The sequence below is a fragment of the Myxine glutinosa genome, chromosome 3 (assembly GCF_964187855.1).
Source record: "Myxine glutinosa chromosome 3, kmMyxGlut1.1, whole genome shotgun sequence".
NCBI classification, from domain to species: domain Eukaryota; kingdom Metazoa; phylum Chordata; class Myxini; order Myxiniformes; family Myxinidae; genus Myxine; species Myxine glutinosa.
In genome coordinates, this window is record NC_136263.1 from 114292161 (window position 1) to 114311107 (window position 18947).

At 41.2% G+C, this 18947-nt stretch overlaps 1 protein-coding gene across 2 annotated transcripts in view; it reads left to right on the forward strand.

Moving 5' to 3' along the window:
• Positions 1-18947, forward strand: part of LOC137423259 (inactive rhomboid protein 1) — a 151442-nt gene that overhangs the window by 79771 nt on the left and 52724 nt on the right. For both annotated transcript variants that reach the window (XM_068110188.2, XM_078774486.1), the window contains exons 10-14: positions 3813-3887; positions 7047-7208; positions 14535-14635; positions 17083-17146; positions 18674-18768. In XM_068110188.2, the coding sequence (XP_067966289.2) occupies positions 3813-3887; positions 7047-7208; positions 14535-14635; positions 17083-17146; positions 18674-18768 (497 nt within the window). The remainder of the gene's footprint in view (positions 1-3812; positions 3888-7046; positions 7209-14534; positions 14636-17082; positions 17147-18673; positions 18769-18947) is intronic.

Genomic DNA, 18947 nt, shown 5'->3' on the forward strand with positions numbered 1-18947 from the left:
TTCTTTGTATTACCATTACATTGCAAGCAAAGTTTATGGAGTGGTCCATGAATATTAAGTGAAGTTAATTGCCCTTTATTATTTTTCTCATCAATTACTTCTTAGCTTTGGGGAGATGTGGGCTGTTTGGAAATCCAAGTAGATTTCAATTTATAACCAATTTATAGCCACATGCTAGAACAAACAAAGCCCGTCTTTATGTATGTACTTCCTCTGTAGGCCGCAGGTATTAATATAGGTTTATGGGATAATGAGCTTGTCTTGAGTATCCTCATTAAAATTTAATACTAATAATGTTCAGAACTTTATCCAAACATCAAACAATCTTCTCCATAACTACAAAACTGATTGCCATGACATTTGGCAGACACCTTAAGCACACCTTGGTGGTATTGATTCGTGGTTTGAAGCTTGTGCTCTAAAAAATCTAGAAGCTCGGTATTGGTTGAATATATCACGCAATCAAAAAATATTGACAAAACAAGTAGCTTACTATATGCAGGAAATGCATATATGCAAGACATGGCTCATGCTGAATGGGCCACAGAAAGTAACGTACATTACTCACAATAAGTTAGGGATATTGGCAGGTTCTTCGGTGTGGTTGATTTTGTGTATTAATTATGTTGAAAAAAGTTGTTGCTCCTAATTCTATGGTTATTAATGAGTGTGAAAAAACACAGCATTCTTGATTTCAATACCCTAACCCTAACCCCTATATATATATATAAAAAAACTCACTCCCACAATATCCCTAACTTATTGTGGGTAGTGTACTTTACGTATTTTTCCCTGCTGATGATGTATTTGTGCACCATTTTCCCAAAAGACGTGCAGACGGGGCTCCATATAGTGGCAGATTCGGACTGCTCGGAAGCCACCGCACTGATCGCAGTTATTGTCCCCCGTCGCACCGCGGAGCGAAAGGGGGACTATGGTTTTCCCCTCCGTCCGGGTGTCCGTCCGTCCGTCCGTGCGTGCGGGCGTGCGTGCGGGCGTGCGTGCGTGCATGCGTGCGTGCATAAGCGAAGGACCGCATTCGAATTTGGTGTGTGGGTGCAACCCACGTCAAAATCCAAGATGGCCGCCGCCATGTATGTCTGATGCCATGTATGTCTGAACCTTGTGAGCGGAATATCTTGAAAAATAAGCGAAGTACCAAATTCTAATCTGGTGTGTGGGTGTATCCCGGCATAAGGAAGAACCCTATTGAAAATTGGGTCGCCACGTCAAAATCCAAGATGACCGCCGCCATGTATGCCTGAACTTTGTGAGCTGAATATCTTGAAAAATAAGCGAAGTACCAACTTCTAATCGGGTGTGTGGGTGTATCTAGGCAAAAGGAAGAACGCTATTGAAAATGGGGTCACCAGGTCAAAATCCAAGATGGCCACCACCATATATATGTCTGAACCTTGTGAGCGATATATCTTGAAAAATAAGCGAAGTGCCAACTTCTAATCGGGTGTGTGGATGTATCTAGGCACAAGGAAGAAGGCTATTGAAAATGGGGTCACCAGGTCAAAATCCAAGATGGCCACCACCATATATATGTCTGAAACTTGTGAGCGATATATCTTGAAAAATAAGCGAAGTACCAACTTCTAATCTGGTGAGTGGGTGTATATAGGCACAAGGAAGAACGATGGTGAAAATTGGGTCGCCACGTCAAAATCCAAGATGGCCGCCGCCATTTATGTCTGAACCTTGTGAGCTGAATATCTTGAAAAATAAGCGAAGTACCAACTTCTAATCTGGTGTGTGGGTATATATAGGCACAAGGAAGAACGGTGGTGAAAATTGGGTCGCCACGTCAAAATCCAAGATGGCCGCCGCCATTTATGTCTGAACCTTGTGAGCTGAATATCTTGAAAAATAAGCGAAGTACCAACTTCTAATCTGGTGTGTGGGTGTATATTGGCACAAGGAAGAACGATGGTGAAAATTGGGTCGCCACGTCAAAATCCAAGATGGCCGCCACCATATATATATATGTCTGAAACTTGTGAGCGAAATATCTTGGAAAAATAAGCGAAGTACCAACTTCTAATCTGGTGTGTGGGTGTTTCTAGGCATAAGGAAGAACCCTATTGAAAATTGGGTCGCCACGTCAAAATCCAAGATGGCCACCGCCATGTATGTCTGAACCTTGTGAGCTGAATATCTTGAAAAATAAGCGAAGTCCCAACTTCTAATCTGGTGTGTGGGTGTATCTAGGCACAAGGAAGAAGGCTATTGAAAATTGGGTCGCCACGTCAAAATCCAAGATGGCCACCACCATATATATGTCTGAACTTTGTGAGCGAAATATCTTGAAAAATAAGCGAAGTACCAACTTCTAATCTGGTGTGTGGGTGTATCTACGCATAAGGAAGAACGCTATTGAAAATTGGGTCGCCACTTCAAAATCGAAGATGGCCGTCTCCATGTATGTCTGAACCTTGTCAGCGAAATATCATATCATAGCATGTTTTCTGCGTCTTCCACTTTGTCAACTCACATCACTTCCCCGACGGGGGACCTAGGCGTAACGCTTGTTCTAATTGTTTGAACCACCTGAACTGGGGAATGGGTTGTTTATAGATGTGCGTGGTTCAAACGGGTTGTTCATGGGTTGCTTGTCAAACACACAACCAGAACACTCTGCAAATCAGACATTGACTTTGAATGTTCTTGTATTCAATACATATTTCTCTCTTACTTGTTTTTTAGCTCACCTGGAACGAAGTTCAGGGGAGATAATGTGATGGCGCATCGTCAGTCCGTCCGTCCGTCAGTCCATCCATCAGTCCGTCCATAAACACTTGCAACTTCCTCTCTGAAACCGCTGAAGGGATTGTGATCCAACTTGGCACAAATTATATTTGTTGCATTGTGACTAAAGTTTGTTCACGGCATTAAAAGAGACAGAGTCTAAGGGGGTTTACCAGGGGTCAAAGTTGGTTCAGGTTTGACCCTCCAAAATAGGAATTTTCCTTTCTTCTCTGAAACTACACATGCAATTTCGATGAAACTTGACCACAACCTTCACCACCCGTGCTGTACCAAAGTTTGTTCATGGCATTAAAAAAAATCTGCCCCTTTGGTGGTCTACGGGGTGGTTGCCCCCAAAATATGTATTTGCTTTTTTCTCAGAAACTACACACGCAATTTCGATGAAACTTCACCACAACCTTCATCACCCATGATGTACCAATGTTTGTTCAAGGCATTAGAAAAATTGTGGTCTGAGGAAGTATACTGGGTTGGGGGCGGGGGTTGATACTGCAGGTTGCCCCCCAAAATAGGTATTTTTTTTCTTTGTTTGTTTAAAGTCTTATGATTTATGTTAGTATGATTCTACATGCTGCCCTGTCTTCTAGCAACCATTGAAATTGGCTTAAAATACCTTTAGTCAGTGCAGTATACTGTTTATTCTACCAGGTGAGCGCCAGGGTTATTGCCCCTATGTTTGAGAAAGTTGTCCCTCAATTTTGATGAAATCGACTCATTTAACGATTTTTAGACATGCAAGTGTTCAATTTACCCTAATAATATCCAAAGTATATTTTTATATCTCCAAATAAGCAGTACAAAAGTAAGGTACTGATAGTTTATTCCTGTTCAGATAGTTGTCTTGGAAGTTTATCATCTTTTGTTCCTAGCCAATTGTATTCCCCCATTGTATTGAGCAATGGTACGGTGGAAACGTTTGTCAAGTGCCTTTTTTATATGCTGGACATTTGGCTCATTGTGACATTTGCCCTGATATTGTTTTCATTTTTCTTTCTCCATTAATTTCTGTATTACACGTGCCTTTTGTATCCCGTCAGGTTTTCATGAGCACAGGCAGATACGAAGAAGTAACGCATATCGAACACGGGAATATATTGATCGGGCCAAACTCTGTAAGTCGAACAAAAGTCTTATGAGGTATTGTTTGTGGAAAGTTGGAGAAACAATTCATATCTAAACAATATTTTCGTGTATGCCACCAATAAGTTAGAAATCATTGGTGAGCAAGTGTGTTGATTCCTGATCGCATATTGATATGATGGTGTTTCAAATTTGACAATATATTTACTCAGCTTCAAAGCTGATTAAAGTTTGTTTCCTGCTGTAATATTTCCAGCATTCACCCATCCTCAAGGCAAAGAGCTCTTTGTCAGACGAAGGTCTAATGGCCAAAACCTCATTTCCAATTAAGGATAAAATCCTCTTATCAACCTTCAACTGGGAAAATAAATTTTCTCTTGTGCACCAGCGCAGACCTGACCCAAGCCTTCAGAGAGACCAGTATTCTTTGCTTCAAATTTGACTTGGACCTTTATATACAGTGGCCTGCAAAAGTATTCTAATGTTTTCATATTTTGATGCCACCTGAGTTTATTTCATGATGCTTTCAAATCAAACTTAATATATAGTCTTCACAAACGACTCCAAAGTGATGAAGCTAAAAATGCAGCTCAAATTTGAATAAGTTAGATTAACAGGGAAAATCAGATGATTCTCAGTTGCATAAGTATTCAAAAACCCTTTTCCTAATTAACCCCAAATCACTTCAGGAGCAAATTATTTGTTTGAGAGGTTGCAAAGTAAGTGGAAGAGGTTTCACCTGTACCCCTGTTTAACTTTTAAATTAGGCTCCCACTAAGGAGTTTTAAGGTGCAACTCACTTGGTCAATCAACAACACAAACATGAAGACCAAGTAGCTTTCCAAAGAAGTCAGACATAAAGTGGTGGAGAAGCAGCATTCGGGAGAGGGTTATAAGAAGACTTCAAAGTCACTCATTATCCCTTTGAGTACAGTGAAATCCATCATTAAGACGTGGAAGACGTATAAAACCACACAGACTCTCCCAGATCAGGTCGCCCATCTAAACTCAGCACCTGGGCAAGTATGAGCCGGTTCAGGATATCACTGTAAATCCAACAATGAGTTTGAGAGATCTGCAAGTCTCTATGTCCAACATGGGGTTCAGTATTCATCAATCAACAATATCCTGTTCCCTTCACAAGGCTGGCCTCTATGGACAGGTAGCAAGAAAAAGCCATTACTGAAAAAGACGCAGATAAAACCTGGTATGGAATTTGTGAAAAAGCATCTTAATGATACTGCAGTTATGTGGAGAAAAATTTTGTCGCCAGACGAGACAAAAATTGAACTTGTTGGTTTAAATTCAGAGCGTTACATCTGGTGCAAGCCTAACACTGCATATCACTCAGTCAACACAATCCCTACTGTCAAGCATGGTGGTGGCAGCATCATGTTATGGTGCAGATTTTCATCAGCAGGGACTGGGAAGCTTGTCAGGATAGAAGCGACAATGGATGGTGTGAAGTACAGGAGAATCCTTGATGAAAACCTGCTCGAGCCAGCCATGAATCTGACACTGGGTAGGAGATTCACATTTCAGTAGGACAATGATCCAAAGCACAAAGCTAAGGCCACACTGGAGTGGCTGAAGAGGAGGAAAATAAATGTTCATGAGTGGACCAGTAAAAGTCCTGACCTGAACCCAATTGAATATTTATGATGAGATTTGAAGTTTGCAGTTCATCGACGATCCCCATCAAACTTGGCAGAACTAAAGAAATGTTCACGTAAAGAATGGGCAAAGATTTCACCATCTCACTGTGCAAATGTGGTAGAGACCTACCCAAAAAGACTCGTAGCAGCTATTGCTGCAAATGGGGCTTCCACCAAGTACTGACCTAAGGGGCTGAATACTTTTGCAACCAGTGAATTTTGATTTGTACATGTTTTTTTCAGTATTCCTCCTGACATGTAACCTGCTTCAAGTGTTTAGTTTGATCTCCATTTATGAATAAGAAGGTTCATTTGAAGAAAAAAAAATGTTTCTACATAATTTGTAATTCTTCTAAAAGTGGCATTATTAGTCGGGGTGAATACTTTTGCAGGCCACTGTATATTTGTAATAACTTGTATGCACTCATAAAAAACAATAATGCACCACTTTTCAAGGGCGTTTTGGATTTAGCACCCATACTTGTCTCACCTGAGTGGAAATTTTCATATCCTCATATGTTCAGTAAATAATTACTTCAGACAACTTGGGTTACTTAATCAAGGTTTGGTTATTTAGACTTCAGTAAAACGTCAAGCGGATTTATGTTTAAAGCTGTAGCAAAAATTAACATGGGAATTAACATGGGAGTGTTGGGCCAAATGGCTAAGTTCCCTTGGTTAAGCAAAATTTGCTGTCATACCTCATTTCCTTCGGCAAGTATCAGTGGCACAGTGGATCACACTTCGACAGGTTGTGGACGTGAGATATCCCATGGTGTCCTTTGCAAAGAGTAGGCGAGCGAATGCCGGAACCATTGCCAAAAACAAAATTCCTGCCATAACCAGCAGAGGGCGGCGCATCAGTGGCACAACAGTGCCCTCAGCCAATGATGCTACTCCACAGCGTTGTGCTGCATACCAATGAATAAATAAATAAAACTATTCAGGATATTATTTCCCAACACCATAAAGACAAATTTACTCAATAATAACCACATGTACATTGCAATTATTAATCTACATACATCTATAGGCAACAATCAAGGTCAAATTTGAGCCACCCTTCTTATAAAGTTATTTAGGCTTATTGCAGGCAGAAAAGGTATATGCGACATACAAACAAACACGGTTAACGAGAATAGAAGAGATCACAGGTTGGAATGAGAAACATACTGATATGTGCTTTAGTTGCAAGATTGAACGACTGAAAGATAGAGTGGGATTGGAAAGAGGCACATAGACATTTCCATTGTCAAGACAATACCTAGTGTTTCAAAGAGACGGTCATGAGCAAAAAATGTTGCACCTGTGTGGTATAACAAGTCTTGGGTGTATTCGATTACGATGTATACTTCTCTGGGTCTGGAAAGGGGCAGGTAATTGATAGGAATGGAGGCACAAAACCAAAATGATATGTGCTTTGATCTCAATTGTTTCCCCTCTGCCTAATTTTTTCACGTGACCCCTCTACCTAAGTTTCAAGTCTTGGATAGCTAGGTAGTCAAGTTATTGAGTTTATGTGTTACATCTATGCAGGATGCACTGGCACGACTAGGGGCAACGTTTGCTCCTTGCATGCGAGCGGAATCCGAGTACTTGAAAATGTTCCAATCGGTACGTGCTGTGGAACAGGCCTCGGGGTGCTGTGTAAGGAGCAATGGCTCGACCTGCTTACAAAGCACACAAGAGGCATGTGGGGTGAGAAGACAACTACTGTGATTCACTGTACAACAAATGGCTATCTGTGTTTAATTTTTAAATGACATTTAAGTCTTAATAGTCTAATGCAAGGCTTCCTATTCTAGTTACTTCTACAACTCCTACTACTAGTACTCCCTTAACATCCCCATTTCTTCCCCATCTTATTTTGGGGTCTCGGCAGAGGAAGTCTTTGCCTCAAGTCTTTCACAACTTAGTTGGCCAGGCTAGATACTTGACTGAAGCTGATTTGGGCAGGAATTTGGAATTTCTTCCTGGTGCTGGCATTAACTCACCCACTCTTCATGAAGTACACCATCGAATATTTAATGTCCACAAACAAATGGTAGCAGGTGGGACACCCGGCTTATTGTTCAACCGAAGGATGCCGCACAATGTGATACAATGTTCTGCCTGTGAAACACCAGGATGACAGTTTTTTTCGTCAGACCGGAAGTCAAACCCAGACTAGACTGCTAAACGTTAAACACCCTTCCTCTAAACTATCCTGCCGGAACTTTGGCAATCATGTGATGACTAAACTGTAGCCTTAAAATGAATTATTTTTTGCATCAATTATTTATATGAATTAATTTTTCCTTTAATGTTGTTAATGTTTTGAAGCTGTGGTTTGTTTTGAGGGTGTTTTGATTACAACTTTCATTGATTCATTTATAATCATGTGCATAAAGGGGCAGGGGAGGATTGCTTTAATCAAAATTGATTAAATTTGATCGAGGGATATCCTCATATTTTTTGCATATGAATAGGTTTTTCTACTTCTTATAAAACTGTAATTAATATGAACTAGGGCATTGCCCGTACTATATCTATATCTAAAATTATATCCCCCCCCCCTCTATTTACATGAAATGGTTTGGTCCAAAGCGAACGGCTTGCGAGTACGGTGACAATCCCCCCCCCCTCTATTTACATGCAATGGTTTGGTCCAAAGCGAACGGCTTCCGGAGTTTGGTAAAGAAATCGCCATCGCGTGCACAAACGCGCAGGAAAGCGAATGAATCGCAAATTCGGTTTTATTAGTTTTAAAACATAGTTTAACGCCAACATAGTTTGCAAACGTGAAATAAATGAATACGCTGTCAAATGTGCCATCCGAGGCAGAGTGTGTCCTCCACGTTCGGCACACGCGATCGTTCGCTGCTCTCTGATTGGTTGAATCGTTTTTTGGACATAGCTCGGTAAGTAATTGTCCGATTAATATGAAACCTTGAAAAGGCACATCCTCGGGTCCCCAGCAATATACCTGGCAAGTTAAAAGTATATCGGACCCGTGGTTGTCGAGAAACAGCGGTCACAGACAAACAGACGTACAAACGTACAGACGTACAAACAGAGATTACTGGAATTATAGATAGACTAGGGCATGCCCGTACTATATCTATATCTAAAATTATATCCCCCCCCTCTATTTACATGAAATGGTTTGGTCCAAAGCGAACGGCTTGCGAGTGGTGACAATCCCCCCCCTCTATTTACATGCAATGGTTTGGTCCAAAGCGAACGGCTTCCGGAGTTTGGTAAAGAAATCGCCATCGCGTGCACAAACGCGCAGGAAAGCGAATGAATCGCAAATTCGTTTTTATTAGTTGTAAAACATAGTTTAACGCCAACATAGTTTGCAAACGTGAAATAAATGAATACGCTCTCAAATGTGCCATCCGAGGCAGAGTGTGCCCGCCACGTTCGGCACACGCGATCGTTCGCTGCTCTCTGATTGGTTGAATCGTTTTTTGGACATAGCTCGGTAAGTAATTGTCCGATTAATATGAAACCTTGAAAAGGCACATCCTCGGGTCCCCAGCAATATACCTGGCAAGTTAAAAGTATATCGGACCCGTGGTTGTCGAGAAACAGCGGTCACAGACAAACAAACGTACAGACGTACAGACAGACAGACAGACAGAGATTACTGGAATTATAGATAGATACGCATTGCGTAGAGTGAGAGCTTCGTCGACAATGGTCAGTCGATCGAGTACGCAGCCCTCGCAAACATCTGTAGGCCTAGGCCTAGCTAGGCTAGGTTGTTTGATCTGAGATCTGTTTGTTTGATCTGTTTGATTGGGCTGAGAATTAAAATTCAAATTAATATTATTGATTGGATAGATTGGGATAGAATTCAGGACTTACCTACTGTAGGCTATATACTAGGTATATGACAAAAAATTTCAAAAACAAGGAACTCCTTTGCAACTTGTACCATTGGAAAGAGCATGAAATACCATTAAAATGATACCCACATCATTGTCCTAGGTCTAATATTAAGAGAGTTAAAGCATTTTGACTTTTACCAATTACGTGCAATTTTGGTCCTTTGTAATCAATGGAAACAAAGGAAAATGTGTGACCTTTTGTATTATTATGGTCAAACACAAGATTTCGGTGCTCAAATTAACTAAATATTAAAACTAAATGTGGATAAATATATTAACTAATACATTAAATTGGTTTCATAACGATATAAACTTGCCTTCAATTAACAAACAATTGTGGGAGGAGTGAGGAGTGGTTAGGCAGTGGAGGGGAGGGAGTGAGGCGTGGTTAGGCAGTGGGGTGGGGGGGGAGGGGAGGGGGGGGAAGGGATGGCAGGCAGTGGGGGTCGGGTCGGAAGAAAGGGGTGATAGGCAGTGGGGGGGGGGGGGGGGAGGAAGGGATGGCAGGCAGTGAGGGTCGGGTCGGAGGAAAGGGGTGATAAGCAGTGAGGGGAGGGGAATTGTGGGAGGTAGGGGAGGTAAGCAGTGCGGGGGGGGGGGGTAAGCATTGGGGAGGGGGTGGTGGGAGGAAGGGGTGGGTGGGGGGGGGGAGTGAGGGGTGGGTGGGTGGGGGGGGAGTGAGGAGTAGGTGGTGGGGGGGGGGAGTGACTTTGGGGAGTGAGGGGTGGGTGGTGGTGGGAGTGAGGGGTGGGTGGGTGGGGGGTAGGGTGCATCAAACGCCCTTAGGTTCTTGGATTTTAATGTCTATTCTCTCAAATGTTACACTTGTTGGTAGAAGTATGTATGCAAAAAATAAATGAAATCAGAGGTGGTCCTGGGTGGCCACCGGCCACTTTTATATATTTAGGGCCATTTTCGGGGCCGCACTATGTAAAAATGTTTGATTTTGTTATTTTACACCCAAACCTAGTCATGTTTGGTATCAAATTGAAGGTCTTGATGAGAGGAATACAAATATAACAATTTTATGCAAAAAACGATGGTTTGATAATTAGTTTGTATTTTTACATGAATGAAATCGGAGGTCTAATCGTGGGTCCCATACTAGTAGTCTAATAATATCCTTTATTTTCTTTCAGATGGCAGATAAGAAGACCAGATTAGCAAGTGCCATTTTTGGTCTTGGCAATGCTTTTACAGAAGCAGATGGTACATTGACAGGAGTCCGCCTCCCAACTTGCCGGCAGGTTCTTCGATGCATGATGTGGTACATCCAGAAAGAAATATGTGAAGGCAAACAAACTCAGCCACTGAAATGGAAATCTGCCAGCATCGTCCTTATCCAGCTGAAAAAATTCTACACTAAAGCAAATATTCCTATGCTTTCAGACCATTAATGCTGCAAACTAATACTTGACCTTCTTAATGACAATAACAAATTGCGTCAAATACCTGTTTCTCGCCGAGAATCTCCAAGCACTTTGGCTAAGTTGCAAACCATGAATGAACGTCTTGATAAGACCTTTGGTGTATGGACAAAAGATGCAATGACAAACATTAAGAATGAGGAAGATAGAGTATTTTTAGAGTCAATGAAATCTGACAGAGTAGCCTCATTTGGTGGTGTTGACAAGAAGAAAGTTGATAAAGATCATAGAAAAGAAAAACGCCTCTTAGCGGAAGCTTCAAGACGAGAACGTCATGAATCATCCAGTGTACAAGAGATGACAATTAGTTCTGTATGCTCTGATGATAGTGACTCTGCAGATAGCTTGGAAGAAACTGAAGAAGAGGCGATTCCAGAGTTTCAAAGGAAGCGTAGTCACCACAGATCAACATATGCAGGTACATCTGCCTTTATTCCTCATGATATTCTGAAAAGACATTCAGTTGTGTCTGTTGCTACTCGACTAAACCTAACTCCTGTTCAACAGGTTGCGCTCACCAAAGCTGTAATTCAAGAGGCAGGAGGTGATCCACGTCGTGTGGCCAAGTCGTACTCAACTGCTGATAAGGCTCGACGATCAATAACAAGTGCTATCGCCAAAGATATTCAAGAAAATTGGATCGCCCCAACAGCTGCAACACTTCACTGGGATGGCAAGCAGATACCAACGCTCACAAACAAGAATGTCAAGGAAGAAAGATTGCCAGTGTTGGTTGGGAATGCCACTGATGTAAAGCTACTGGGGGTGGCTAGATATCCTCCTGGAAGTGATAGGTCATCAGGTGACATCATTGCCGAGCACACTTACACGTATCTACATTCATGGAAGTGCAAACAATCAGTTGTCAACTTATGTTTTGACACAACAGCATCAAACACTGGACACGTTACAGCTGCCTGTGTTACCATTCAATCAAAACTGGACCGTGCTCTTCTGTGGTGTGCATGTCGCCATCATGTTGGAGAGGTAATCCTGGATCATGTGTTTGACGTTCTCAAAATTGAGGCATCAAAGTCTCCAGAAGTATCTTTGTTCCAAAAATTCCAGAAGAATTGGGAACGCATATCGCATGCAAAGAATGAAAGTTTAACCAAAATTGACATTTCCATGTACAATGACTATGCACAACAGCTGCTTTTATCCTGCAAAAACAAGGTTTTAAGCACAATCCGCACAAGCGCTTCATACTGTAGGCGTAGGGAAGACTACAAGGAAATGGCACAACTCTGCCAGGTAGTCCTCGATGATGATGTCACAAAACAAGGAACACTCCACAGACCAGGGGCCATGCATAAAGCAAGGTGGATGTCAAAGATTCTTTATTCCATCAAAATATGCCTACTTGAAGAGCAAATTTCTCTACTACCTCGAGGAACTGTAACAACACAACATCAACAGAAAAAACTGAAGGAGTTTGTTGTTTTTGTTGTTTATATTTATTGTGATTGGTGGCTCATATGTCAGTCTGCTTCAAATGCCCCATGGTTTGATTTGTGCTTTTACAAGACTCTGCTCAACTATAAAGCTGTCAACTCAACCATTTCAGTCAGCGCTGTGAAAGCCTTTGATAGACATTTGTGGTATTTAACCCCAGAACTGGTTGTTTTGGCACTGTTCAGCAATGCAATTCCTCAAAAGGATCGTCGTGCCCTTGCAGATGTGTTACTGGCCATACAACCAGATGAAATGCCAAGCACTCCAAAACACCGCTACGGTTCTGGATATGGCAAACCGTCATTTCCAAAAATTACAGAAGCGACAACCCTGGCTGATCTTGTGAACGAGGACTCGTGGTTTACAGTAAACCTTCTTCACCTAGATATGACCTTCCTAACAGAGGATGTTGACACTTGGCAGAACAATGAGCACTTCAAGGCAGCCAAGTCCATTGTGGATGGGCTTAATGTTGTGAATGACCCTGCGGAGAGAGCAGTAAAGCTCGCAACTGATTTTGTCTCAACTGCAAGGAGAGAAGACCACTTCCAAAATCTTCTTCAAGTGGTTGAATGTGACCGCAAAGCGAGGCCAAATTTGCGGAAACGAGCAAAGTTGGAGTAGTGACATTGGCGTTGTGCTTAATACATTTTCAAACTTTTAATCAATGAAAGTACAATACTACAACACTGTACTACAACTTTGTAATATGAAGAACGATTTTGGTTAATTTTACATTGACATGTAAGGTTGTTTTAACTGTTTGATATTAGGCATTTAGTAAAAGTAGGACTTTACTTTTGTATATAGGTATAATGGTTAATTTTACATTATCTTGTAGTTAATTTTACATTATCTTGTAAAGTAGTTTAGCTGTGGCCCTAAATGGCCCTAAATATATAAAAGTGGCCGGTGGCCACCCAGGACCACCTCTGATTTCATCTATTTTTTGCATACATACTTCTACCAACAAGTGTAACATTTGAGGGAATAGACATTAAAATACAACAACTTTTTGAAAATCATGGGGCGTTTGATGCACCCTAGTGGGGGGGGAGTGAGTTTAGGGAGTTTGGGGAGTTTGGGGAGTGAGGGGTGGGTGGGTGGGAGGAGGGGAGTGAGGGCCAATTAACAACACAAACGTGTGATTGCATGCATGTCATGACATGCATGAGAAGCATGAGCTGTGAGCACACGATGCACCGCGACGACATATTTTGGCATTTCCATCCACGACACGTTTTAATATTATCGTCAAAAGCAAGGTTTCGGTGCTCGAATTAACTAAATATTAAAACTTGATGTGGATAAATATATACAGTAACACAATAAATTGGTTTCAGAACGATATAAACTCACCTTCGTCAAAATCAGTGCATGGTTTTGACAACCCAAACTTGCGGCAATAAATTCACCTACTTCTCGAAGTCGGAAAATAAAGGTTTGAAGACGAGGTCAAAGGGGAAAATCTGAAGTACGTCATAAGTATTTCCGGTTCATCTAAGAAAAACAAATACAATCTCTGCAGCGATAGTAATAGAGGGCTATGCAGACAGCCGAGATCGCTGGCAGAACAGGTAGTGGTGACACAGCGACGAGCCACTCAGCATCCGATAGTCACGTACCTACTATATTATATAGTCTAGACTTCTAGTCGACTGGACCAGGTACGTAGGTCCGACTGGCAGGGACGTACTGAAATCGGTGTACCTGGCTTAAATGAAGTCGGTGTAGCTGGCGTAAATGATGAGCGGTTTCTAAATCAAAATCCGTTCTGTACAGTACTGTATTGTAATTTATTGATTTTAATCACCAGGTGAAAATAAAATTTATCGCTCGTGCCAGACCAAATCAAGATCACGTGAGCAAGATGGCGGATCATGGAAGGGACAAGATGGCGGATCATGGAAGGGACAAGATAGCGGATCATGGAAGGGACATTTCAAATGACAACATGAAATTTTGTTCCCAAGGGAATGGGGATTTTTTTTTTTTTTCATGAAATTTGAAATGAAAGTGAAATTTTGAATGGATTTACATATACATGCAATTGGCATAGAGGTTCGCTTACGAAGCTCTCTATAATTTTATTGCTGGTAATCAATATTGGATTGCTGGTAAACATCCAACCGGATCATTAATGCCATTCGCAGAAGGCCCTATTTCATGTGGTCTGAAACAGCACTGCGGTTGACTGTTAATGCCTTCAGGGCAATAGGATAGACGCTAAAATGCATCACCTCTCAAAATGCCTCCAACACCTGCAGGAAGCCCAGAACACCTGGATCACTTGGTCGCAGAACAAGCCACACAACATAGCAGACAAGACCCTGAGGACTTCAGGCCCGGTATGTGGCCAAGACCCCAGGTGAGGAGTGACATATGTTAGATTTGCAATAACGCACACAAGCATACATACACAGATGAGGAAATTTGGCACAGGAGGAGACCATTCGGCCCATCATGCCTGTGCTGCACCTGCATCGTCACCCATCCACATATAAGCTACCTAACATTCATACAAACCAATATCCCCATACCCCTATATCTCTAATGTATCTACATACCTATCCAAATCACATTTAAATGTATCCACCCCCCCCCCCCCCCCCTGCTGCCACTACATTTCCGGGGAGACCATTCCACACATTAACCACTCTCTGACTGAAAGACCCCTGCCTTAAACTGTCCTTACTTTCATCTTATTTGCCCTCAAGCTACGGCCCCTGGTCCTAACACTATCAACTCTGCTGACAAATTCCACTGTACCTGTCTTAGGCACACTCTTCATTACCTTAAACATCTTGAAGTGTATCATGCGAAGGCCAGTCCAGTAAAGGCAAAATGTTTAATAACTGTTCAATGCTCGAGCTACAAGCCCGCCACCATCGCGCACGATCTCTCGCTTGCCCAGCCCCTTTCTGGAAGCCCAACCTTGCTCCCGATCAGGGACGTCTGCCCGATTACCGTAAAGCACAATATGTTACATTCTGTTACGGTAAAGCACAATATGTTACACATCTCAATCAGATACCTTCACAATCGTCTCCTTTCCAATGTATGAAAACTGCCTTCTTCAAACTGCTCCTCAGAACTTACTATATTCTATTTTTTTTAAATTCCACCATGGAAACCGTTAAACAGCACTTATATGATTCAATTTTAATAAAATCATGATTTTGAAGATCGTTAATTTAAAAATCCGGAAGTTTAGTGCCACTGACACTGTCTTATACACCACCTTTATTCACAGTAAAAAGCCAATGTTGAGTCAGTTTAGGAGATGGAGGCTTTATTGATCACCATGAACATAGCATCAATCGGTATCGTACACAGCCATATCAGCAGCTTCTTCTTCACCCCGATTCTTGCACCATCTCACATGCCACATCCACTTCCATGGGGCTGTGCTTGACAGCTCGTATTACACATACACCATCCTTTAGAACACGTCCAAGTACTGCAAAACTTGGGGGTTCCTGGAAGTATTATGAAGGTCATTTGTGCTCTACAGTGTTCAAGTATATAATTCAATTTAAATAGAGGTTTAAAGAGGTTTAAATGTGTTTACGTTAATTAATTCCAGGTTTACCGTCGTTTTTACCCAGTGCTTATTATTTCACCCTATTTAACATGGCTGGTGTTGGCGTCACGGTTAAGGTGGCTGGCTTAAGATCTTATAGGGTCTTGGGTTTGAGCTCCTGTCATGCTGTTGAATAACACATGGTGGGTTGACGCAGCCTCTCATCCCACAGAGGTCGGCAAAATGAGTACCAGCTTACTGGGATGAATGAGCCATTCCCTATCCTCCCAGCAATGATGGGAGGTTGCATCACAGCTGCGCTCCCAGCAATGATGCAACCAGCAGCTACAGGCTGCATATTGAATAATGATGACCCTCTCTAACATGTTACATTAGTTATTTGTGCCTGTTGTTTGTGTCCTTTATGACTTCCTTTAAAACAGGAAGTTTCCTATTTGGAATGATATTCGATTGTGTTTGACTGCTAGGCAGGCAGAAAGAGTAAAAATATGATCTCACTCCTCTCTGTGCACGTGTGATTGGGATGAATTCAGTGACAAATTACAATTCAATGGCAGATTTGTCTTCCGATTCATGTTCCGATCTGTGTGCAAAATATAACATTAAATCGAAATAAATTGTTCCTCGATCATAAACTGATGATTATAAACGGATACGATGGACAGACGTGAACCAATTGCTTAACCACACTTTTCACTTCATGTGTGTGGGGTAATTACCACCCCCAGATCCTTCACCTGTGTGACACGCTCTAAGTTTGCCCCTTGCATCATGTAATCTCTATTTTCATTATTCTTACCCATCCCCAGAACCTTGTATTTCTTTATGTTAAAATGCATCTGCTAATCTTTTCCCCAAATCTATTAAAGTATTTAGCCTTACCAGATTCTGATCACTACCTCTCTGTTATCTTCCTTACCTCCAAGGTTTGTGTCATCAGCAAATTTTCGAAAAAAATTATAAACCTTTCATGATCTTTCATTACAGAACTGATTCCAGTTTGTCGTGCAATAAGCAACTGCTTTTGGCAATAACAAAAAAAAAATAAAGTTTGATAAATTTGTTTTATTTAAAGAGTTGAGCTACATATTATTTAAAAAGTTCCACAATAATGTGTCTGACTAAGCGGGATTCAAACATAAACCAAGTAATATTACAAACACCAAGTGTCCAAAGAGAGTGGTCTAAAATGCATATGTTTTTACTCATTACTTCAAGTTATTAATTGTTATTACGGTTCATTCTCACGTAAGAAATTTATTTTTTCACAGAATGTGCGAAGAACCGGCATCAAGCCAAGGACAGGAATGGCCAAATGATATCACGCTTTGGCCGGTGAGTGAGTTGCTTTTTCCAGAAAGAATTTATTTCAGAATAATAAACAAAAGCATGATGGAACAAGTTTTTCATGCACTGGGTGTGTTACTGTCACAGGAATTATTCGTAGTACATATGGGATGGGGCTCAGCTGGAACCCAATGAGGAAAATATAGCCTTGTGATCTGTCTATCTTGGGAATATCGAATTAGGAACTTTGGGTTAAAAGAATTAACTATTTTATTCACATTCAATAATTTGACATTCAATAATTAAATATTCAATAATTAACCCCAAACCAATGTGACATTTGTTGCCTTTTGTATCAGAATTGCTCTCACTTTATGAGCACGCAAACTTCAATTACTCACATAATACTGGGTAAAAAGCCTGATTGTTGATTGACGGTTAAGGTGGCTAGATTAAGATCTTAGGCCTAAGTTCAATTCAATTCAATTTGGTTTATTGCAAAAATCACATGACAAAAAGTCCGAGGAGTAAATGCGTCAGTGTTACAATTTCAATTGACATGTTAAGCAGGTAAGACAAAGAAAATCATAATCTGATTTAAAAAACACTAATGATAAACATTTATTGCAATTGTTACCGAGAAAATTAAAATAAATAAATAAATCAGCATTCAAGAAATATCAGTTGTGGTGGAGTAGACCATTAGAAATGAGACTTGCTGTCATGACTGCACTCATTCAAGGGACACACTCAATCAAAGATCCACTCATTCAATCCCTTGTCAAGCTGTTGAAGTAACACCGGGTGGGTTGACTCAGCCTGTCATCCTTCTGAGGTCGAAAAAATGAGTACCAGCTTACTGGAGTCATAAGCCATTCGTGTGTCCTGCGTCAGAGTGGAGACCCGACCAGGATTGTGCCCAATAGCCAAGGAAACTGCTTCGGCAGCCCTATGCATCTGAAGACATGAAAGGAGTCCTTCTTCCTTTTCTTCTAATTACTTGGGCAATTGCTTCTGTGATTAATTGTAAAACACGACTTGTACTAATTATCAAAATAATCTTTGATGGAAATCAAAATACCAACGTTTTAGAAATTATTTGATTTTACATCAAATTTATGATAACAACATCTCCATTGACCCAAGGACAGAATTCCTCCATTCTCTGGTCTCAGCCCAAGTCGCAGTATCAGCCAAGGAAAAAAGGATGACATCTTTCTTAAGATCACTCCAACAAATTTGTGTATTGGCTTGCCAAACTACTACCTAGTATGGCTACTACTTATTTAATGGCTCTTTTAGCTCTCTCACGAGCCTCGATTCTGTATACAAAAAAAAGAAAAGAAAAAAAAAGGCCTGTGTTAATCCTAGACACTCATCCTAAATCTTTCATGAACTGCTGGCAAGATCTGACTTTGGACTGGCGGAAGAAGGAATCTAAACTTTAGCAATTCTCCCTCCGTTTTATATGATCCTGTATATTCTAGGATTCCTGTCCAGTGTCTGACCTACAGAGCAGCTGCACCCAAAGCAATTGATCAACCACTTTCCACTAAAATCAGCTTTGTTTGACAGATTTGCAAGAAAGTTTGCCAGAGCAATGAAACTGCACTTCCACACATGGACTGCAACGTCACAGGACGCCCTTGCTGTTTTAGTAGAGCTGGACGGTAAGAAAAATATATTCATTGGACAAAAGTAAACTTGATGAATATGGATGTTTCTGTGTGTGTGTGTGTGTATGTCTGTGTGGGTGTGAGGGGATATATATATATATACTACTGGGGTCACCCATGGAAATCCCACGGGCATGGACGTGTGTGACATTTGGACATCTTGATTTAGATGC